This window comes from Arachis ipaensis, chromosome B1, assembly GCF_059453495.1.
Source record: "Arachis ipaensis isolate K30076 ecotype BB chromosome B1, ASM5945349v1, whole genome shotgun sequence".
NCBI classification, from domain to species: Eukaryota; Viridiplantae; Streptophyta; class Magnoliopsida; order Fabales; family Fabaceae; genus Arachis; species Arachis ipaensis.
In genome coordinates this window covers 115187911-115213072 of record NC_142436.1, presented here as the reverse complement: position 1 = coordinate 115213072, position 25162 = coordinate 115187911, and the positions used below count along the sequence as shown (strand labels likewise).

Genomic DNA, 25162 nt, shown 5'->3' with positions numbered 1-25162 from the left:
AATGGCTAGGGCAGGCAAGCAGCCTGAAAACTTCTGTCATAGATGGTTGACAATGGATGTATACAATGATACATATGCATTTCATATCAATCCTATTTCTGGCCAGAAACTATGAGAGAAGTCACTCTACAATACAACAGACCACAAGCACCCAAGTTTAAAAAGATGCCAGGAGCACCCAAGAATAAATGAAGAAAAGAGGCTGATGAAGGCCCGGTTGGAGGCAAGAAGCAAAAGATCACCAAGATGAAGAGGGTATATAAAGAGGGTTCTTGCTGTCATTGTGGTGGCAAGCGTCACGACAAGAGAAACTGTGCCAAGAAAAAGGCTGACGAGGCTGCAGCTGCTGCTGGTGGTGGTGAAGCTGATACAGGAAATCAGCAACAATCTCCCTCTGCTGCAACTGAAGTCCAAGATGAAGACAATGCTACTGAGATTGAGGTAGGCATGAGTCAACCAATTGTGTCAGAAAAAGAAAAGGAAGACTCCTACCAGGTACTTCAACTATTGCTCTCTGTTATTGTTGCTTTATATATTCATTTTGATCTCACTATATATTCTTACAGGTTGCAACACCTGACCTGCAAGTCTAGGCAAGACCACCAAAGCTCCCACAAAAAGAAGACAACCTCCACCATCTGGACCAGCCTCAATCCCACCACCAGCAACCGGTGCTCCTCCACCAAATGTTTCAAATGCTCCTCCACCATCCAATGTTCCAATTTCAAACACTCCCCCCAACAACTGCTCGTATCGATCCAATGGTTGGTGCATCTGCGGCTACAGTTTCAAGGTTGCGTAACGTCCTGCGTTTTGTACCAACCCCGGACTTCAAACCACCAAGAAAATTCAAGAAATGACCATTTGTTATTTTCTGTTGAGACATTTTGGTTTTAGACATTGAACTTTATGCTTTCTTAGATCCATGTGTCAGGTGTATGTATTTTGGATTGTAACTTAAATACTGTGTTGTGTTGCATTTTGATGGTGTCTAGATTGACACAGACAAATTTGGAAACAATTAGCATAAACTGCATATTATCATGAAATGTTTAAAAACTTGTTATTGTCCCTTAGCTTCATATTCCTTAATTTCTAAATTACAATTACCGACAACAACGATAAAATAGAATATGATGTTATCATTTCTATTCATTTGTTCACACGGTACAACAATCACAACTTTTGTCTTACAATGGCCTTTACTCTTTCCATGCTACACAAACAACAATCACAATTACTACCAGAACAATAACTAACAACACACAAAATGCTAGTTTTAGAGCCTTAATTTCAGACTCTAAGCTTCCAATCTTCCAAGCTAATTCCATCCTCTACTACTCTATTTCAAAGCCTCGATTATCTCTGTCATTTACTTCTTCTTCATCCAAAACTTTGTCAGCCCACATAAAGAGACCACACCACCTCTTGCCAACACTCTGTAACCACATTTCATGCCCATGGAGAAAAAATGTTACAAATTGAATGAACAACGACACTAGCTATATACATTAACAAAAATCACTTACATTGTAGTTAGGACAACCATAAAATGGTCTCCCTGGATTCGCCTCCGTTCCTAACCATTTGAGGACGGGTCCGCTACCACACCCACACCTATTTGGAAGGCATTCGTCACTACTTCTGATGGTTCTCCTCCCACAGCTTCTCTCGGATTGTCGGTTACTGGAGCTACTAACATAGTTGCTGCCTCCATCCATCATGACCCACTCAAACCACGCTCAACAATGGCAGCTCCACAATGACAGAGAAGACGAAGGAGAGCAGAGAAGAAGAAACATAGTGGTTACTAATAGTAAATTGGGGATTAGTTATAAAACAATTGAGGGACTAAATTGAGTTAAAAACCGATAACAGCCACGTCAGATAGCCGTTACCTTTCCAACGTGGCGCCTTTCCATACACGTCATCACGCTGTTTAGGAATATTCTCTGAAAAATGCTTCAGGAACGACCGTGAGTCACCTTTGTTAAATTCAGTGACAATATTGGGGCCAATGCAAGTTTAGGGACAACTTTGAGGCTCGAGTGCAAGTTCAGGGATCACTCTAAGATTTAACTCAGATTAGAACGTGTCTCACACCTGGGGTGCTCGTGTATTTATAATAGAATTGATAACCACCTTTGTAGGAGTAGTTCCATCTTTTCTGATGGATAAGCATTCCCTTTATCTTGGAAGTTTGTTGGGATCTTCCCTTTAGATGAGGTAGAGATAGTAGGAGGGATTTAAGAAAACAGTTACTTGTTAGGCCAAATAGAGCTAGACCTCTACACCGTTGTCCGACCTCTTTAGGTTTATAGTAAAGTTCACTTTTATTGGTAGGCTTTTATGTGTTATTGAGTCTGACTTTGAATTATTGGGCCAGGATATGAACATAATTAATCATCACTATTAGGTGTACACAAATTAATTATCACATTAACTAATGTATAAAATACAATATATATATTATGATTTAGAAATCTGAACTATACAGATAATATTTTTAATAATTAATATATTCAATTTTATAAATTTTATATAATAAATTTAGAAAATCTGAAGTTTAAAATTAAATTTAATAATATTAAATTAATTATTATAAAACAAAAACAATATATAATATATGAAATATTAATTAAAATATTAATTATTAAGGAAAAAAATTCTCTAAAATGACAATGCTAATAAAATAATAAAATGATGCTTTAATCACCTTTAAATTTGTAATATTTATTATTTGTGAATCCCACTATCTTAATCCAAGAGCGATTAATGATGTACTTTTTTTTATCTAAAGTGACACTAATTTTAGTAGGAGTGTTCATGAATAGGATCCGATCTGCATATTCGCGGTGTTTATCCGAATCTGATCCGAAAATTGCGGATATGGATCCGATCCGCAAGGCTTTCGGATCGGATCGGATCCGCATACTAATCGGATCGGATTGCAAATTTTGTGTTGGGATCCGCATATCCGCGTATCCGCAAAAATAAAGAAATAAATAAGCAAATATTTTTTTTATATTTTATTTCAACTAATAATTATCATATATGTTGTATTATTTTAATTTATTGTTTAAAAAAAATATGTTTAATATTATTTTAAGAGTAAACATATTTAAAGGAATAGAAAAATAAATTTTATTGATATTTTTTTAATAAAAATAAGCTTTTAAAAATATTTTTGTGTTTTACGGATATATTCGATATTCGATATCCGATCCAATCCGCAAATCAGATCGGATCAAATCTAACTGTAAAAATTACGAATATTGGATCCAATCCGATTCGTTAATTTTAGTGCAGATCAAATTAAAATTTTGACAATATCCGATCCTATCTGCGTGCACCCCTAAATTTTAGAGGAGTTGGATCCAATTATTAAACACTCCTATTCCTCACGATGGTCTCGTCACACTCACTCCCCCATCCCCATCCCCATCCTCACCCCCCAACTTTTAGAAAATATTTTTATTGTTTATTTATTTTGGTAAACTTTTTTATTCTTGCTAACAGAACATTTGTTTACGATTTTTTACCATAGAAATATTTAAATGATTTCCTCTTACTATTATGGTAGTAGTACGGAAACATTGAGAATTTTAAAGAAAAATTAAAATATTTAGCTAAAACAATACTAGATATTTTTTGAACTAGGGGAAAGATTATTGATAATTTATTTAAGGTTTTAGACTTTAGTAAATTTGATTTTTTGTTTTTTCTCAGTAGTATTTCACTATTTCTAGCGGCTGTGTGTAAACCGTGTGTCGGAGTGTGTGCCCGCAGGAAAATTAGAAGAAAATAAATAGCTACTAAGGGAAAAAGCACGTGTCGTATACTCGTATATTTATTCATATAATGGGAAACAACCGTGCTTGTGGTACACATCACACGCACTCAGCTACTAAGCTAAAGAAAAAAAAAAAAAAGTGTTAAGTAGTCAAAAAATAATTATAATATAAAAAAATTATGTAAAAATAATAATTATAATATAAAAAAATTATGTAAAAATTTTCATTTTTTTTATAAATAAGTAATATATATTTTTTTACCACTTATTCTTTTTATCATTTATTATTTTAAAATCAATTTCAGTTTCTCCCAAATCAAATCTCTAATATCTCTCAATGACATTATTATCCATTAAAATACAATAATTCTCCGCAAAAATTATAGAAGTTAAATTAAAAATTTTTAACAACTTCTACTATATAATTTATATTTTATATATAGACTATTAAAAAATAAAAAATAAAATATAAAATATAAACAAAAATTAAAAAATAAAATTTTAAAAATAATTATGAACTCGTCATATTAAAATCAATAAATAAGCATACATACGAATATTAAATAAAATATTAAAATAATTAAAATCATGACCTATTAATACACATATAAGATAATTTGAAGAATATAATAAGACGTATAGTTTAAAATTTGATAATATTGATTATAAAAATTTATTATTATAGACATCATATGTATGAAATTATGAAAATTATGAGTATAAAATTATGGATGTTATTAATATGAAATTATGGATGTTATGTGTATGAAATTATGGATGTTATTGAGTAAATTTATCAATTGAATAAATTAATTTAAGAATTTGACGGTTTTTAAATTCAATTATGATAAAATTTAAAAACATATGTGTTAATTTTATAGTTACTTAAGCAATAATTAAAAAATGATATGTATATAGATGTAATATCTAATAAACATAAATTTAATTTTTAAATGTTAGTTGTATGTAATTATGGATGTTATGTATATAAACATATGAATGTTATGTGTATGAACTTAGTTAGTACAATATAATTATAAATGCACATAAAAACACAAAAAAATTAATCTGTTTATTACCATACCTCATCAAAACTAGTGGAGTTTTTCATATTCTCGAAAATTGATTGACTGACAACAACCTCGTCCAGTGAGTTCATCTATTATATGTTCAAATTCTTCAGCACTTTCTACCATAGGTACTATATTAAGGTAGAATTCAAATGACATAGGTACTATATTAAGGTAGAATTCAAATGACATACTATTTGTAATGACAAAGATAATTTCTTGTAAAATTTCTTAACCTATTCTAATTGTGCTTACAATGGTATTAGAGTTGTGAATTTTTAATAAAAATAATTGAATTAACGGAAACAAAATCATATTAGGATAACTTTCAAATTTTGTATCTCTCTATTGAATGATGATAAATGACTTAACAAAATAATAATAATAATAATAATAATAATAATAATAATAATAATAATAATAAAAATAAAAAACAAAAAAGCGTTTATGATAATAATCAATTACAATTATTGAATTTATGTGATATTATCGTATCTCCATTAGCCGAAGGAGTAGAGCAAGAATCAATTACAATGATAAATTATAACCGTTATTAATTATTATTATTTTTTATTATATTTTTAAATATAAAAATTAAATTATAAAAGAGGATATTAAGTATTAATTACAAGAATGCCTAATAGTAAAGAATATGATATTATAATTAATATCATTAATAAATGGAGTTGATAAGAATATGATAAGTGAAATGATAAGAGAGTGGGCTAAAAAATAAAACTGTTATTAAATGATGTAAATGAAGTATATTATAGAAAGTTTTGGCTAATTATGGCTGAAACTTTTTTATTACCAAACTTTTTCCAAAGAAAAAATACGTGTAGCTGAAGAAAAAATACAACGTATATAGTAAATAACGCAAATAACGAATTAAAAAAAAGTTAAATTTTAAATTTTAGCAGATGTTTTATTAATTATTATCAAATTTAAAAATTTAAAAATTTAAAATTAACACTCTTAAACACATTTATACTACATACAATTACTTCCAATTCCACCACCGTAACAGAGTTTTCGACGTCCGCCGCGCAGCCTACATAGTGCCCCTCTGGTCCACATCCACAATTCACCGTCATCACCAGAGGCAGCTTTGTGGCGAAGTGCCTTTCCTTCCAAGAGCCCCACTGTGTTCTGCACCCCGTGCAGCCGCAATCGTAGTTTCACAATCCTGTGCTCCTGCCTTCGCTGCCGTTCACGACCCCAGGACAGTCTCGGATGTTTATTTTTCATGCAGATGCGGATGGTTATTTTTCATGCAGATGAGATGTTTATTTTTCATGCGAGATGGGTTGCTTACCGTTACCAGGGGTGTCGAAGACAGCTTAGGGCTGACGATGCAACGAATCCGGTTCTGCAGAGCCAGTGACGGCGCAAGATGGGTTCCTTCCAAAGGCCGACGGTGGCGGCGCCGTCGACTGTAGGGATGCAGGAGGTGGCACTGTGGATGGTAAGGGCTTCAGAAGGAAGGGCGACAGCGCAGCGAAATGGTGGTGTGGACTGGATGAAGGGTGGCAGCACTAAGGTCCAGCACAACAACAGCGGCGGCACGATGGGGACGACACAAGGCAACGCTGACGTGCGTCTCTAACGGCAATGATGACGGCACAATGGGGAAGAAGAGTCAGCGATGCGGTGGAGATGCGACGGCACGACGGAGAAGATGAGTGTGCGTTTGGGAGGCTGCTGTGAAAAAAGGGGTTACGGTTTGATGGGGGTTAGGGTTTGTTATGGTTATTGAGCCTGAAACGCGGTCCGTTGTTCACATCTCCCATTGTTCACCTAGCATCCTCATCATCAATAATCAGAATTCTCCACTCTATCCTTGAAGGCAAAACAAAAGCCTCTTGGTGGAAAATACTGCCCAAAGCAGCGTTGCTTGAATGCCCCAGTTTTTTCCCTCACGAATCAGAAAGCACAGCTGATTACATTCATCATCACACTGCAAATGCTCTCCCATATTCGAACTCCAACACTTATTTAAAGGGACAAGTGAGATGACTACTTGACCAACCCAAATTGATTGCTCTCCCATAATTATCTTTGTAAACTAAAACATTATGGGGCTCAACGTTCATTTGGATAACCAATTTTCTTTTACATCACAATCACAACAAAACACAAACTTTACGGTTGAATCACATTCATAAATAATTAAATATTGTTCACATGATTATAGTCCCACTCCTCTAATCTGCTGAGACAATCATTATCCATTTCATAGTTTATGACAATCTGACCCTCCGCCTAGTTTCCACATTTTTACCAAATAATCCATGCCAAATTCTCAACTCCACCATAAACATTAACAGCAGTACTAATTCAGCCATCCTTGAAATTTTGAATTTCAGGGTGCCCTCAACATACACTGGCATCTCATAACTCATATTATTCTTCCACTTTCAGCCACAAGGACCCTTTTTCCCCATCAAAACATCTTAAATACTATCATCTAACATCAAAGTCCAACAAAATCTAAGGTTCTGCTCTATCAACAATTATATTTCAGCTCCAGTGACCAATTCTAAGGTAACATGAAATTAGACTCATCACATAGACACATACACATTGCATTGCGTCATCCCCAAACCATCTCAATTAGGATTAAGGAATTTTGCTTAAACATGCTTACCAGATCATCTTTTAGACATTCAATTAAATAGTTGACATGCACAGAAAAGCAAATGACAGTTGCTAAATGACTTCATAACTTGACAGAATTAAAGAAAAGAAACAGCACGAATATGCAAAGCAAAAGTAATCAGGTCGATTAAAAACTACAACACAGAAAGCACAGATCACTCACTAACAACTTAAGAAGTACTTTGAGCATCAAGCATGAAACAAACAACTGTACATAAACTTGAACTCACATTGATAGTGCATTGCCAAGAAGATCACCATGAAGGTTCCAGAAAACACTTCCTGCGTCATCTGAATTTCCGGTATCAATAGCAATGCCACCAAAGATAGCTCGAAACGCGCCGCAAACCACAGAAGGCGCAGAAGCGTTGGTATTGGGAGCAACTCTAACCACCTTGTGCAAGCTCAGCCGCGTTCCATCGACGGCACAAGAAGATTCCACATTTGAGACTCGAGATACCATTTTGTTCAGCTCAGAAGCCGAAACATCAATGTCCTTGGACAGAAGCTTGAAGGACACGGCGGTTTCGATGACACTGCCGCCCAAAACTGCCAAGGCTTTGTTGTTCTCCTCAGAGAACGAAGCATGGGTCATGGCACGGCGAAGAAGCCCAATTTTCTTGAAAGTGTAACTGATAACATAAACATAGCAAACAAATTAAAAGATCACAAACTAACTAACTAAGTAACTGAGTAATTAAGAAGAAGCACAAACCCTAGCTGTTTCTGGAGGGTTTCGAGAGCGGAGGAAAACGGCGAAAGAGATTTGAAGTGAGCGTTAATCGGTGCGTGTGCCTACTTAGGAAAAGATGAGCATTTGGTTATGGTGAATTGGTGATCGATGACAGAGAAGAGAAAAAAGATAAAAAATGGAAATTGTGAGTGACCTGAATAGATGGTAGGAGTGCGATGAATAACAGAGAAAAGGCAATGAAGGAAGGAGACGATCGCATTTTGGAGTCTGCTTGCTGCTGCTGCTACTTAAGCTGAAGCGTCCGAATTGATTTGTCACTGAAAAAGGCTTTACTTTCCTTTGCTAAGAAGGAACCAAATAAGTGAATAACAATTCCTTTCGAGTAAATAGCGAAAATCATCTCGAAAGATACCCAATCTTCATTTTCGTCCTCGATAAAGATAATTAAAATCGTTACTGAAAGATACACGATTAGTCACGTTGGTCCTTCCGTTAATTGGATAATGATGTGTCACGTTAAATGCCACGTGGCATGTGATGACGTGGAGGGCTAATGCCACGTGTCACAAGATAATTGGTTGACATGTCAGATTGATGATATCTGGCATGCCATGTGTCAGGTCAGTGACATGTGGCACTTGACATGTAAAAAAATTATTTATAATCAAAATAATTCTTAAAAGTTCAGACGTAAGTCATTTTCATTCCTAAAATTTTAAAAATTAATCAAATTAGTCCTTATATAATTTTTTTTTATTTTTTTGATAATATTAAATTTAAAATATTTTTTAATACTACTAATTTTAATAGAAATATAATTGACAATCAAAAAATTAGTAATTGTATCTTTTTTTCTTAAAAATTTGTTCAATAAAATTATCTCTCTCCTTTAATTTTTGTCAAAATCTCTCTTATTCTTTTCTATTCTAAAACCTTTTTCTTACATATTATATATATATATATATATATACTCAAAATTAAAATGTATGTATTTGTTACCCTAAATAAAGTTATATGCTCAAAATAAAAATTTATGTATGTTAACCTAAATGAAAGTAATACCATAATGAAAAAAAAGATGTATAAATTTTTATTAACTTTGTTTAGGTTAACATACATAAATTTTATTTTGAGCATATAACTTTATTTAGGGTAACAATTACATACATTTTAATTTTGAGTATATATATATATATATATATATATATATATATATTTCAGAAAAATGTAATAATGTAAGAAAAATATTTTAGAATAGAAAAGAATAAGAGAAATTTTGACAAGAATTAAAGGAGAGAGATAATTTTATTGAACAAATTTTTAAGAAGAAAAGATACAATTACTAATTTTTTGATTGTCAATTACATTTCTATTAAAATTAGTAGTATCAAAAAATATTTTAAATTTAATATTATCAAGAAAAAATAAAAAAAATTATATAAGGACTAATTTGATTAATTTTTAAAATTTTAGGGATAAAAATGACTTACGTCTGAACTTTCAAGAACTATTTTGATTATAAATAACTTTTTTACATGTCAAGTGCCACGTGGCATTAGCCATCCACGTCATCATATGCCACGTGGCACTTAACGTGACGTCATCATCCAACAGACGAAAGGACTAACGTGACCAATCGTGTATCTTTCGGGGACGATTTTGATTATATTTATCTTTTGAGAACCAAAATGAAAATCGGGTATTTTTCAGGGACGATTTTGGCTATTTACTCAATTCCTTTCTTTTCTTTTCTTTGCATTCTACCAAGTTAAAAGACGACACTTTTTGTTTTAGGGGACGACTTACATACATATGGTAAAAACGTCTTTTTGTGAAGATGATGCTTAATAAAATAAGAGTAATTATTTAAATCTGTCTCAAGAATTTTAAAATTGGATATTTTTGTTTTAAAAAAAATTAATACATAGATCAATTTTTAAGATTTTATTTCGATAGACAAATCAGTTATCAGTTCATTTCCTTACAAAGTAATTATCCAGATCAGTCTCCAAAAATTTTAAAAATAGACATTTTAGTCCCCAAGAAAAATTAATAACAAATCAATCTCCAACATTTTTCTCTGTTAGACATAACAGTCTTCTGTCCAAAAATAAAATAATAATAATAATAATAATAATAATAATTATTATTATTATTATTATTATTAGATTCTTTTATATATATATATATATATATATTCACTCAATAATAATAATAATAAAATTATTAGAAATTATTCTACAAGAAATTCAAAGTTAAAACCATTTGATATTTTTGTATTTAATATAATTAAAATATGTGCTATGTAAAAAAAAATATGTTTATATTAAAAAATATGTATTAAAAAAATATTTTAATTTAGATTTATATTAAATACATATTTTTTTAATACAAACATATTTTTTAAAATAGTACATCTTTTAATTATATTAAATACAAAAATATCAAACGATTTTAATTTTAAATTTTTTATAAAATAATCTCTAATAATTTTATTATTATTATTATTATTATTATTATTATTGAGTGAATATATATATATATATATATATATATATATATATATATATATATATAAAAGAATCTAATGAATAAATTTATCATTATTTTTATCTAGAAAATACAAAAAATTATGGTACAATATTATTATTATGTAATTAATAATAATAATAATAATCAATAAAATTATTAGAGATTATTTTACTAAAAAATTAAGATTAAAATCATTTGATATTTTTGTATTTAATATAATCAAAAGATGTACTATTTAATATAATCTTTAATGATGATGATACACAAATACACTTATTTCAAAAAAAGTACAGACCAAGTCAATTTTGAACCAAAACACATCCAAATCAATTTTGGATCAGATAATGTCATCAATATGGCAAAAATTCGATGATAACGATAACAATAACGATAATAACAATAATAACGATACATATTAGAAGAAGATGACAATGACGATAACGATGATGATGAAGATGATAATGATGGAGGAGAAGGATGAAAAGGAAGGAGGAAAAAAAATTCTAATGAGAGAAGGAGGAGGAGGAGGAGGTGGCATTGGTGATGATAGTAACGAAAGAGAAAAACGAGGGGAGAAAAAAGCATGAAAAAGAAGCGTGTAATCTAAAGGACTTGGTTGGACTTGATTGATTAAATACTTGGACGTGGAACTTTATTGAAAAAAAATTGAAGGTCTAACTAATTATTATTAAATCAAGATAGTAATAAGATTTATGTATAATATAAACTAGTATTTTTACCTGTAATAATATTACGGGAATGTAAATTTTCTTAAAATTACGATCCACTTTGTTATATATTATGCATGACACAAAAGATTTATAAAATCAAACTATTTTTACAAAAAAGAGTCGTAGGTTGACAAAATTCTATGGCTAAGAAGACCAATGTATCTGTAGATAAAAAATCAAATCATAAGATTTTTATTTATTATTTTTATATGAAAAAGTCTAATTTCTTTATTAATAATTAATTTTAACATTTGTTATCTAAATTTAAAATAATTTAACGTATATACTTTTACATTTAATTAGGTGTTAAATCTGTTGTATAAATAAAAATAAATAATTTTTATACTTACTATTTAAAAATAATATTTTTTTCTCTTTGTATATAAAAATATAATTAGATAGTAGCATAAAAATTATACTGATAGTTATAAAATTAACTAAAAATCAATTTTTTTTTAAAATAATTGAATCTTGATTATAACTTTTAATTATAAAATTAGTATTCTCTCCGAATTATATGTAATAAATATTTGAAAGAAGAGAAATAAAAATATAGATTAGAAAGATAAGCGGTGAAAATTTAAAACTAAATAAAAAAACTAAAAAATTATGTATATAATAATAATAATAATAATAATAATAATAATATTTTTAATTAAATTATATTATTTTGTTAATTTTATTTTCTGTAGAAGAGAAAGATAGAAAAATAAAGAATGAGAGAAAACATATAGAAAGATAAAGATGAAGAATGAGATTGAGAGTGAGAGTTTGTTAATTTTGGAAGAAAAAATTATTTTAATTGTAAAAAAATATCGGATGACATATTTTAATTTGTCAAATTACTAATATAAAATATAAATTATATATAGAGTAAAAATAGTAGAGAGAAATAGAAAAATGGAGGTAGATGAGAGAATTTAGAAAAGTAGTTTATTAATTTTAAAAAAAAAAATATTTTCTCTCAATTTTAATAAGAGAGTGTCATGTGACACATTTGATTATTAAATTAGATAGTAATATATGATACATAATATAGGTATATTTCAACTTCAATTTTAATTTTAATTCAATTAAAGAATGTCATGTTGCACATTATGATTGTCAAATTAATAATTAGTCATTGATATTGATAATGATATATAAAATAGATAGAGTGGTTGAAGAAATGTTAGAAATAGAGAAAGAAAGAGGGAGGAGGGGAGAACTCTTTAATTTTGGAGGGAAATATTTGATTTCAATTGCAATGAGAAAGTGACATATGACACATTTTTTGTTGTAAAATTAGTAAAGAGGATGGAATAATTCTTTAATTTGGATGAAAAGATTTAATTTCAATTACAACGAGAGAGTGACATGTGGCACATTTTGGTTGTAAAATTAGTAAGGAGGAGAGGAGAATTCCTTAATTTTGGAGGAAAAATTTGATTCCAATTGTAATGAGAAAGTGACATGTGGCACATTTTTGTTGTAAAATTAGAGATATATAGTAGATTATAAAATTAACGATGATTAAATTTTTATTTTTTATTTTATCATAAATTTTTTTATACTTTAGAATATTTTTCTTTAATTTATATAGTTAGCTACTAAAAATTAATTAAATTCCTTTAAAATAAGAATTAGTAAAATAAAAAAATAAAATATTTAATTATCATTAAAACAAAACAATGAGATTCACACATAATATAAATTATAAAATTAACAATAATTAAATATTCACTTTTTTACTTTATCAATTTACTTTGACAAAATTTTAAGAAGTCAAGAAAGTGAAGAGGTAAAAAAATAATTTGGCTCAAGTTTTTGTTGGAATATTATGAGTTAATTTAGTGTATTTTTTTTACCCCTCTAAAGCCATATGACCTTTTATATATTTACATTTTGTATTCAAAGGGAAGATATCACTTGTCTAATACCATCCTCAATCAAATTCGTAATTTAACTATAAATGAGAAAGAATTATTATATCATTTCAGTATTCTTTTGTCATGAATTGAATTATGAGTTTAACTGAATATAAATTATCAACAAGCGAATGTATTGCTAAAAAAAAAGAGTCTATTTGCGGTTTCCTAACAATCAAAGCCAGACATTCTAATACTCGACTTGCTCACTATCTGAATTAGAAACTAGTTTCTTAAAGCATGATTAGGTATATCTCTAGCTTAAAAACAAGTTAACAACTATCATACCCTAAACCTATCTATGTTATGCGTCCTACACCCTCAAAAGTCAAAACACACTTCCATTCTTCTAGCTCAAGAAGTACCAAGAGCTTGGAGCAACCTCATCACATCCACTGTATCATCTAAGTAGTACTTAGCTTTACTTGGTTTTTGACCAACAGTGCATGAAAAGATTTCTGGTGCTGGCAAAGATGTTCCACCATAAGCTTTGGTTAATAAGCTCTCAAACATGTCTTCATCAGACCTGTCATCCCCAATGCACAATACAAAATCTGGCGATTTCCCATTTTCGGCCATGGAAGAAAGAACCTCCTCTGCAACTAGACCTTTGGTAATCCCCTGCAAATATTAAGATATTTAAGTACAACCATATTCATAGGTTAAGAGATGAAAAAGATTGGTATATACCTGTGGCATTACTTCAATGATATGCTTTCCTTTCTTAACAACTACAGGCTCATTTGCAAGAACACTATCAAGGTGATCTAGCAGCTGCTTGGCTTGCCAAGATCCAAAATCAGGATCCGCGTCGCGATAATGCCATACCAAGGCACTCTCTTTGGTCTCTATATAGGCGCCTTCCGTTGCCTCGGTGTACAATCTCATCACAGGTTCAGCAATGCTTTTCCATACAAAGTTTGTACAAATATGACTCATTTCCCAAGTTGATTCTTGACCCCATCTGCAGAAAAGATCAAACAGAAAAAGAAAAAGCTTCATAATGCAGATACCAAAAGGAATTTTTTGGATGTCATTGATTATAAAATCACTTGCCTCACAAAATAACCATGCTCAGCTGCTATACCAAGATTCTTACACTGATTGAACCATTCACCCAATGTGGTTTTTCCTCTGCCACTTACTATAAACACTGTGTTGTTAGGGTCATTGCAAATGTTATTTAGAATGGCTATGACTTCAGCACTTGGGAGTTTAACAACGGAGGAATGAGGCACAATTGTACCATCATAATCCAGAAAAATTGCCCTGCAACTAGTCCTTTTATATGCTGAGACAATGTTGTAATTCGAAACCTTCCTGAAACTTGGAGAAAGGGACAAGACTCTAAAACTCAGACCAAACCCCATTCCCCAGCAATGATTCCTAAAATGATCCTTACAAGAGTGTTCTAGATGCCGCATAAAACTTCTGCTCCAGTAAGCTAAATCATGAGACTTAACATATCGATAGTGCTTATCATGTCGCAACTGTTGCTCTTCACTTGGCATTTTGATGGCCAAATTCATTGCATCAGCTACACCATTGATGTCCCATGGATTCACCCGGATTGCGCTACTAAGAGATGGCGAGCAGCCCATGAATTCGGAAACTACAAGTGCACTTGTATGTGGAGAATCAGGATCAAGTTCTAGAGCTTCATCCATTTTAGAACTCCCCTGCCTACACACTACATACTCATATGGAATCAAATTCATACCATCTCTTACCGCATTCACAATGCAACAATCTGCCAAAGCAAAGTAAGAAATCTTCTCATACACAGGAATAGGATGATCAATGATGATCACAGGTTGGTAACCGGCAAAACCAAACCTTTTGTTTATCCTATTAGCAGTAATATATGTCTCCTTCTGCGCTTCCTCGACATCTTTGCCGTTACTCCTTGGTGGATTCACAATCTGGACAAGCACAAGTTCACCCTGAAATTCCGGATACTGCTGAAGGAGTTCTTCCATTGCCAAGAGCTTTAGACCGATACCTTTGAATATGTCCATATCATCAACACCAAGAACAAGTTTCTTACCCTTAAATTTCTTGTAGATTTCTCTGGCTTTGACTAAAGAAGAAGAGTGGTCTAATGCAGATTGAAGCCAACCCACATGAATCCCCACTGGCAAACTTTTAATGGATATTATACGGCCAAAGTATTCAAGCTCAATGTAACCCCTTTTAGATTCAGACTTTAAGCCAAGAATTCGACTACAACACGAAAGAAAATGGCGCGCGTAATCAAATGTATGAAAGCCAATTAAATCTGAATTGAGTAATGCTTTCAAAATTTCATCTCTAACAGGTAAAGTCCTATAGATTTCTGATGAAGGAAATGGACTATGAAGGAAGTATCCTAGCTTGATCTTATTACAACGCCTTCGCAGAAATGTTGGAAGAACCATAAGATGATAATCATGAACCCACACATAATCCTGTTCTGGATTAATGACCTCCATGACTTTATCTGCAAAAATCTTGTTAGCAGACACATAAGCATGCCATAAGGATCGATCGAAGCCATTGCGAAAGTCAGCAAACATTGGCAACATGTCATGGAATATAGGCCACAAATGTTGCTTGCAGAATCCATGATAGAATTGTTTCTGTAGTTCTGAAGGAATGAAGGTAGGCACACAATTGAACTCCTCCAACAACTCAACAGAAACATTCTCTTGTTCGCTAGCATCTACATCGGCCTTCAACGATCCCACGTAAAAAACATCGGTTTCAGAAGAGATAGAATCTTTTAACTGCCACAAAATAGAACCTTCATCATAAGTAAAACACCATCTGCCGGTTTTTTTGTCCTTTTCAGCATTGATTGGAAGAAAATTTGCTACTATGATTATCTTTTGGTTGCATTCTGATGAGAAAGCATTTGAATAATCCTCCGCTTCATCATCATCATCATCCCTTCTTTTGCCATCTACATCAGAAAATGTTCTTGGAACTGTCATAACTCGCCGAAGAGCTCGATGAGTTTGAGGGAAATTTAAAACTTCCCTTGGCACCAAGTCCAACAAATTGATGCATGATCTTGCCACCATCCTTTTTTCCAGTTCCAAGTTATTGAGCCTGAAATTTGAAATGTTATCCAAAACTTAAAGAATCTCGAATAAATGAGTAAGGAAGATCAAGCACCTGTGAAGATAGAAGAGAAATAGTTACCACCATAGAGTGAAACAATGCCACAGAAATATATGACACAAGTTAACTACTCAAGCAAAATCCTCTAAATTCAAATACAACTACAGATTAAGAAGCATGTAAATTACACACAAGTATTGCTATATATATATATAACTTGAAATTCATGTAGTTAAATTCATGAAGATCTCTTTACACTTGACATTTTTTCTCTTGCTCATACCACAGTACAATGATATGCAACCAAAGATTAATTTATCAGAAACATAGAAATGAAAAGGTAAAGAAAGAATTTTAGTGGAGATCAAATACCATGAACTCAATTTATGCAGCAACAACACTCCAACTCACATTATGCAGCACTCTAATCCAGAACATCGATTGAATTGCTTATACCGATTTAGCAAGAAACAACATAGTCATATTGTTTTACTTATCCACCCTATATTAGTACAAATACGTTCATTCAAATTGATTTATCAGTCTGCATAAACTGTAAAATATCATTTGTGTTTCCTTGATTCAAACACCCCCCTCCCTTCCTTCTCAACTCATTAGGAAACCTTCACAAATAAATAAATAAACCATGATCGGACTTTCATCAAAATCCTTAACAAATAAATGAACATTAAGAAAAAAAATCTTTGAATTAATGAAATGGACCAAGTGTGCAAGTACAACTAATTTATCCTTATCCAAAAAACAACTCGAAATTTATGTCCCCGTTAAACATATAAGGAAAGCAAAACTATATTCAGCAGAGTGGAATATCAGTATTGCCACCTAGATTCAGCAGCATGTGCCATTATTATTGTTAACAATCTTTGTTTTTCTCATTTTCTCACTGAGCATTGTACTGAAACACGTTTTCCTAACCCCACCAAACACATTAACAACATGCAGAAAGAATAGTTGTAGAAGCCATTTACCTGAGAAGGATCAAACAGATGCAGACAACAAAGGTTGTTTCTTAGAAACTTGTTTCCCTTTGATGGCTGAACAAACAATGCAACTGAGGAAACCAAATATGAATACATATAAGATATAATAAAAAAGGAGAGAAGGAAAAAGAAAGAATCAAATTGAAGGAAGAGTGAAGGAACAATAATGGGGAAAAAACATATCATATTGTCATGAATAATTCAGAACAAAAAAGTGAGTGTTAACATTTTTCTTTTTAAAATAAAAATGAACAAATATTAGATTTGTTTATGGATAAGAAGGATATTATGACTGATGAGAATTGTGGGAGTTATAAAGGGTTATTGGAACCGAATTGGAATGATGATTCATATCTAATCTAATTAGTACTAACAAATTATTAGCAATTAATTCTGTTAACAGAAAATTGAAATAATAAAAAACGTTGGAAACATGTACATATGTTTTATGAGAGTACGTTTGTTTGATCTCACAAACTACTTAGTATAAAGTATAAACTATAAAGTATAAAGTGAATGAAGCAAAGAAACATCGAAGAAAAATCAAGAAATAACAGATAATCCGGATATGAATGTAAGTTACACTACTTTGCTTGATTTACACTCTTATTTGATGCCTACCTACATTACATTGCATTAATACACATAATGTCATAATGAAAAACAGATTGACCTTGTTTTGCCACCAAACTTAGAAAATATATAATTTCATTTTATCCATATATAGATTTCTTTTGGATAAACATATACATATAATTGAAAGAGAGAGAGAGAGAGAGAGAGAGCGCATATCTTGTTTATAATTAAATAATTAATTCAAGGAATGCGGTTAAGTAGAAGAGATATCTTTTATTATTAATCAAGTATTGAAAGTTTGATCTTTTGGGTCAGATATCTATTCATTAAAGTCTTTACAAGCTAACAAACTCGACAAGTGAATACTTCTATAAATATTGTAACATTTCAATCTAGTGAATAAATGTGGAGGAGAGAATGGAGTGATTGAGGGGCAAAAGATTAGGATAATGGAAAAGGATATACATATTATACGGGTATAGAATTAGGGAGTGAGAGTGACCAACACTACACTACTTAAAGCATGTGATGTGGCTGCTCGATCATGTTGGACCTTACCATGATGCCAACCCTGATCTCCCTTTTTCTCTCATTCCCTATCACTAATATGATATCTCGTTTCTTCTTTTTCTTTGGCAGTCACATCCATCCCATATATATATTTTGGTATATTTCAATAAACTTTGATTAAAAACAAAAGAGATGAGACGCAATTCATAATGGGTCACACATTATAGTAAAATTAATCTCATTATAAAAGGCAACATAACCAAGTTTAATAATCTGTTTTTCCAAGTCCAAGTTATGGTGCTAAATAAGCTACATACTTTCTTCAATATCTAGATCTTAAAGGGTTTATAATAATAATAATAATAAAGATGACACGAATACCCCTTCATGGTGGGGTCCCGTGGATAATGAATAAATTAAGAATAATATTAAGTAATCAATTTTTTATTAATATCAACTAATCTTTTTAAAATTATTTTAATTATCTTAAATTTTAGACTTTAAATCATAAAATTTTAACCTTAAATTCTAAATTATAAATGTAAACTCTAAAACTAACTAATATTAACTAAATAAACATTGGTTTCCTATGTTTTTCAGAGATTAAATGTTGGATTTGGGGGACAGAAATAATACATACGCTGCCAGTGGTAACCTGAACCTTAAAATCAAAATCATAATACTCTACACGCTAAGAACAAAAGAGACAATTATTTTAGAGAAATATTGTAGCAAAGGTATATGTAGATGGCGGCGGGACCCTCATTATGTGGTCGTGGAGCCGTGTTTTACGTTAATATGTCTTCCTATCTTAAAGCCAACCGCATAAATGTTTGCCGTAACAACTTGTCTTCTCTAGCAACATTGAAATTTCTTTTACATAAATTTAAAATACTCAAAATTTGAAGAAAAATTGGGAACGAAAAGATACATAAGTGTTTAGAATAATTGCAATAATGATGAGAAACATATTACACAAATCAACTAATTAAAAACATATAAATAAATTTAAAAATTGACTGTTTGTTGTATCAACACGAATAATAGTCTATACGACACTTGTATTATATATGAATGAGTTGTAGAATCACCAATTCATCGTCGTCTTTGAACTAAATTGGGGATGACCTTCAAGAACTCCATTGATCAAGTACAAAGTCCAAAAGATACTTGGACTAGGAGTAGAGAAGATACCTCTTAAGAATCCTCTGCCTCCATTATTTATAGCCTTGTGTTGTTAGAGAAAAAGAAAGATTTCCTGCCGATCCCCTTTTATTTCAGTGGGATATGATCCTGATTTTGGTACATGGCCCCTTTGTTGGGACGAGGCGTGATTTTGCCATTTTGGCCCAGCACCCTATCTTAAGACATTAATAATAAAAATTATTGCATGAAAAATACGATACAAAATATATAGGGTAACAAAATCTACTAATATCTAGTGTATAAGACTATATATTACACTCACATGGGACTATAATCACTATATATTGCTTTTTCTATAGTATATAACTATTAGTGTAGAAACGACACTCTTGAAAAAAACACCAACACTTCTGGCATTTTTAGACTACAAAGGTTAAAGGCTAAGGTTGTTCATTCCAGGTTAAAGATGCCACATGGTTAGGTACTTCCTAGTTAGTAAGACGAAAAAAAAGCATATGTGCTACCGTGACAAAAGAATGACATGTGGGTAAAAGAGCAAGTTACCTATATAAATTATTTAAAAATTAAATTTATCAGATTATAATTTTTTAATACAGCAGAGACAAAATTAAAATTTTTCTATATTTATAGAAATTGCTACAAGGTGTAGTGGTTTTCAATTGAACATAATCTATAGCAGTTTACGTGAAATTTCGTGTAAAATTTTGCTAAACAAAAACCGCGAGTGACTATAGCAGTTTGTGAAAGAATACTGTCTTACATAAAAATTGTCAATATGGATAAATAACTCAAAAAATATAATTTTTTTACGTTCAATTAAAAATCACTACACTCTGTAGCAGTTTTTATAAATATAGAAAAATTGTAATTTTGTCAGCTGTATTAAAAAGTGGTAATCTAGTAAATTTGGTTTCAGATAATTTATTTAAGTAACTTGTCCTCGGTAAAAACTAAAAAGTAAAAGAAAAATGTAACAACTTAGTTAAAAAAATTAAAAAAGGTGAAATTAAAAAAAAAATCACACAAGTAACAACGCTTTCAAGGGCATGTCTTCATTGCCTTGGACCCAAAAGACTGAAAAGTATTTTTAAAAGGCTAAAGCATTTGAAATTCCACTAGACAATAAGGGCTTGAGTTTCTGGCCCAATAAACAGCGTTTGAATGCAAATTGCAATATCTACAGAAGTGTAACTCATGACCAAAAAATGAAAAATACACAGACACTTAATCATTCAAGATAATATAATAATTGTGCAGGAAGTGTTTAGTAGTCTCAACAAAAGAGAGAGAGATGGATCACAGAATTTAGTCATTAAGATAGACATGAATAAGGCGAATTATAGGATAGAGTAGAATTTTAGACTCTTAGAGCCTTTGGGTTTGAGCAGCATTGGGTTGACTTGATGATGGAATGTATTAGGAAAGTGACTTATAGGATATAGATTAATAAAAATGTTTCAAGAAAATTGTGCCTTAGAAGGCCTGAGACAAGGTGATCCTCTTTTTTCCTATTTATTTATTATTACAGTTGAGATTTTTATCATTCTTATGGAATCAGCTTTGTGAGAGAAAAGGATCTTGGGTATTAAGTATTAACATTGCCCGCAATGCACCCACTGACTGTTTGCCCTTTGGAAGTATGGTCTTGATTCAAAAAAGAGTGAATATTGAGAATATTTTAGGAATGACTACTTGTAAGAATCCTGGTAAGTACTTGGGGTTACCCATCCAGTAGGGAAGATCAAAATGCAAACCGTTAAGCTAGATAAAGGATAAAGTTTTTGACTTATTAGATGGATGGAAGAAAAAGCTGCTTAACCAAGCGGGGAAGGAGGTGTTTATTAAAACAGTGGTCGATGCGATCCTAGCTTATGCTATGAATATTGTGAGGTTCCCTAAAGATTTTTGTCAAAGATTGAGTAATAAAGTTGCAAAGTTTTGGTGGACTAGCAATGGAAAGGAGAAAGGGATTTATTAGAAGAGTTGGAGCAAGATTAGCATGAGTAAGAAAGAGGGCAGGTTGGGATTTAAAGATTTTTATGTTCAAAATTTGGCTCATCTGACTAAGCAAACATGGAGGATGTTGGAGAATTCGGATGTTATATGGGTACAAATATTAAAAGCCATTTATTATCCAGACTATAAATTTTGGGTAGCAAAAATTGAAAAGCAAGCATTATGAACTTGAAAAGGTATCATACAAGGAAGGAATTTTCTAAAGAAAAATGGTAGATAGAACATTGAAAATGAAAAAAGAATAAAAAAATGGGATCATAATTGGGTACTAGGAATGGACAAGGCATATGGACAGAGAAGAGATGGTATTAATTTATATAAAAGATCTCCTTATTGAAGGTGTAGGTTGGAATGTGGAGAAAATTAGGGATATGTTTGATCAAGAGAGTATGAAAAGGATTCTCAGAACTCCAGTGACTCTCATCAATAGAAAAGATAAGTTTATATGACCTCATAAAGAGGATGGAATCTATACAGTGAGAACTAGTTACCATGTTGCTAAAAGAACGAGAAGGACAATGACAACCCATCGACTAGCAGCACTAATAGAGAACTTTGAAAGAAAATTTGGGAAATTCAATTACCACAAAAAATCAAAATATTTTTTTTGGAAAGCATCTCATAATATAATTTCTGTTTTTGCTAATTTGCATAAAAAGAAGTTAATAAACTCACCCTTGTATCCTATTTGTGTGCAGGATTTGGAAACTACAGAATATACTTTACTATTGTGCCTATGGACTATAGTATCTTGGTTTGGTGCACAAATACAATGCTGCCCACAGTGCAATCAGTTTCAGCATTCGAAAATTAATTTTTGGGGATCATTGGAAGAATACAAAGATCAGGAGGGGAGGATCAAAATAGTCAGATAAGTAAAATTAGTTTTTTAGTGTGGAAGATATGGAAAACAAGACATCAAGCAACATACCAAAGTCAAGAGGTCAACCCTACAACAACTATTATTAGAGCAGAAATTCTCAGACAGCAAAGACCAGATAACCAATATTGATCAGAACAATAGAAGAACAAGAGTAAGGACAATTACCTGGAGACCATCTCCTACAAATTAGATCAAAGCCAATGTGGATGTAGCGTTTAAAGAACACACAGCATGAAGAGCAATTGCTGTAGCCATTAGGGATCATAGGGGAAGACTTCTCGCTGGTTCTGCAGAAAAAGTAATGACCAATTCAAGTTTAGTTGCAAAAGCTTTAGCAATTAGGAGTGCATTGATATTGGCAAGAAATTTTCAGTTGGAACAAGTAATTGTGGAGAATGATAATAAAAAATTGAGCTAGGCCATTAAATCTAAGAGTCTTATTGCAGAAATTCAACCTATTTTAGAAGACATATGGGAGCTATTGGGAAGCATAAATAATTGTGGTATTACCTGGATTCCCAGAAAAAAAATGTTCTAGCACATGAAGCAGCAAAATTGACATCGTTGGGGGCACCTAGTCATAATTGGGGCACCGATCCTCCGCAACTTATAATCAATGAACTACAAAAGGAAGCACTTGAGAGGAGCATAATTCCATATTTTCAGATATATATATATATAACAAAGAAAAATGATGCAATCATTTTGGATTAGGGGAGACAGTGTATACATCCTTTGACATGCTTCTATAATCATATGTTAATATCGGCAAGAACAAAGTAGATTGTTGACCAACCTCCACGTTTTGTTACCGTTAATGGAGGTAAGCATGAAGCGCGGAAATGGGTGCTGCTTTCAGATCTAAACAACGGGCAAAGTGCAGCTCTGTGAATGGCGTCGCGCTTGATGCGTGAGGAGGAGAGAATTCAGTCAATTGGAAGTGCACTCTTTGGTATAGTGGGTTGAAGTTTCTCGCAATGGCCATGGTGGAGCACTGCATCTCAGTTTGGAGGGAAAGATTGTACGCACCAGAGCCAGATAGAGTCCTAGCAAAGTTGCAGGAGTAGCGTTTTGGAGTGGGTATTGACAGCAACCGATTGCTGCGGCGGTGGGCGGCTGAGGATACCATTCTAATGATGGGAGATGAAGGCGGGGAAGAAGATGAGTTTTCTTTGGTTCAAATAGTTTAAAATGTGGAATTTGGATCTTCTACCTTTTGAATTTTTATTTGGATCTCACCCTTTAATAGTTTCTTTCTTATATTTTCTCTTGATTCCACCTATAAAATGAAACTCAAAATGAAATTCAAAATTTAAAGGATCCAAATTATAAAATGTGATAGTGTTAGGATGGAAAAGGGTCGGGTCTTGGTGTGAGTTTTTTCAGGTCTAAAAGACTCCAATCCAATAAATAAATAAATAAATAAATAAATAAATAAATAATGGTAAATTCTATTCTATCCTTCCTATAATAATATGTACATTACCCTGTGTGATATGTCACTCTCTAATTGGTGGTTATGTTAACTATGGTTAAACTATTGGTAATTAAATTATAGTCCAAAGTGGATAATTGTATAATTTACTAAACTATTAAAAACTCAATTTTTGTTTCTTTCCCAAATCATGCTCCAAAAAAATGAACCCTAAATTTCTGTATCTCCTCTCCCATTCCGTTGCCGTCATTGCCACCCGAGCATAACCGCCTCATTGGGTGCCCCATTCTCTCCGTCTGTCGTACTGTCTCCGTCCTACAAAACGACGTTACTATTGCACATGCTTATGAATTCTCAATTTTAATTTTCATTGTAGTGCCTTGTTAATTGAGTGTCAGCTAGGTTTTGTTCGTTTGTCCCCTTTTTTGAGGCAATTAATTGCGTTGATTGAGAAGGAAGGTATGGCGGCGGGAAAGAATCAACGATGTCTTATGGTGCTAATGCATACAAGGATCTGCGGCATCAACCCAAGAAGGTGGAGGAGGAGGCTGTGGTTTGGGAAAATCTGCCTCCGTTTCCTTTAATTTCAGCGTGGATCTTCCACCGGGTCGCATGCACGCTTTGGAGTTGGATTCCAAGATTCATCTCGTTGGAGGTTTCAAATATTTGTCCGTACTTGATTATTATTGTGATGGTCCTTACTATCCTTCCAAAAAAGTTTACGAACTAGACCTTGACAAGGAGGTGGAGGAGTCAAATCCAATAGATGATTTTCCAAAGTTATTGATACCGGGTTCTATGCTCTTTACAAAATCTGAAGTGTTTGTTATTTTATAAGAATGTGTGGTCTCGACCATCTCGTACATGAGGCTGGTCCTCCGAATTTTTGGGTTCTACGCGCTGCGACCAAGGTTTGGGCCCCTGATCATCCTGACCAACACTCACATTCCTTACTTGATCACATGTATTTCTATGGTAAGCTATACCTCCAAATCTGTTTTGAAGATGGAAGAGTTTTCGTTTACTCTTATGACACCCATAACTCACATTGGACCAATGAGGGTGGCATAGTTTTACGCGTTTTTTT

At 32.1% G+C, this 25162-nt stretch overlaps 2 protein-coding genes and 1 long non-coding RNA gene across 4 annotated transcripts; all 3 read right to left on the bottom strand.

The window, feature by feature from the left end:
* Positions 1-7566: 7566 nt before the first annotated feature.
* Positions 7567-8577, bottom strand: NFD2 (Ribonuclease III family protein). The gene is made up of 3 exons (XM_016336063.3): positions 8409-8577; positions 8237-8316; positions 7567-8153 (listed from the first exon to the last, which is right to left on the bottom strand). Exons 1-3 carry the CDS (start codon positions 8472-8474, stop codon positions 7748-7750), a joined length of 552 nt encoding a protein of 183 aa, XP_016191549.1. The 5' UTR covers positions 8475-8577; the 3' UTR covers positions 7567-7747.
* Positions 8578-13418: 4841 nt separating this feature from the next.
* LOC107632363 (putative alpha,alpha-trehalose-phosphate synthase [UDP-forming] 9) lies at positions 13419-18096 on the bottom strand. 2 transcript variants are annotated; one of them, XM_021122869.2, is made up of 4 exons: positions 17477-18096; positions 14442-16475; positions 14076-14349; positions 13419-14006 (listed from the first exon to the last, which is right to left on the bottom strand). In XM_021122869.2, the coding sequence occupies exons 2-4, from the start codon at positions 16445-16447 to the stop codon at positions 13740-13742; spliced, it is 2547 nt and encodes an 848-aa protein (XP_020978528.1). In that variant the 5' UTR covers positions 16448-16475; positions 17477-18096; the 3' UTR covers positions 13419-13739. The 2 variants fall into 2 exon arrangements, with proteins under 2 accessions (XP_020978528.1, XP_020978524.1); XM_021122865.2 differs by having other exon boundaries at positions 14442-16541; positions 17477-17696.
* Positions 18097-19500: 1404 nt separating this feature from the next.
* Positions 19501-23805, bottom strand: LOC110271405 (uncharacterized). Its single transcript, XR_015902758.1, has 3 exons — positions 23151-23805; positions 22806-22927; positions 19501-19935 (listed from the first exon to the last, which is right to left on the bottom strand). It is a non-coding gene; the product is annotated as an uncharacterized LOC110271405 (long non-coding RNA).
* Positions 23806-25162: the final 1357 nt, after the last annotated feature.

Excerpts from the sequence above, each read along its gene's own strand:
- NFD2 (XM_016336063.3), bottom strand. The coding sequence starts at position 8,474 with ATGCGATCGTCTCCTTCCTTCATTGCCTTTTCTCTGTTATTCATCGCA. Across the intron at positions 8,317-8,408 it reads CACTCCTACCATCTATTCAG|GCACACGCACCGATTAACGC; the intron begins GTCACTCACAAT and ends TTTCCTAAGTAG. Across the intron at positions 8,154-8,236 it reads ACCCTCCAGAAACAGCTAGG|TTACACTTTCAAGAAAATTG; the intron begins GTTTGTGCTTCT and ends TTATGTTATCAG.
- LOC107632363 (XM_021122869.2), bottom strand. The coding sequence starts at position 16,447 with ATGGTGGCAAGATCATGCATCAATTTGTTGGACTTGGTGCCAAGGGAA. Across the intron at positions 14,350-14,441 it reads GAGCATGGTTATTTTGTGAG|ATGGGGTCAAGAATCAACTT; the intron begins GCAAGTGATTTT and ends TCTTTTCTGCAG. Across the intron at positions 14,007-14,075 it reads TCATTGAAGTAATGCCACAG|GGGATTACCAAAGGTCTAGT; the intron begins GTATATACCAAT and ends TAATATTTGCAG.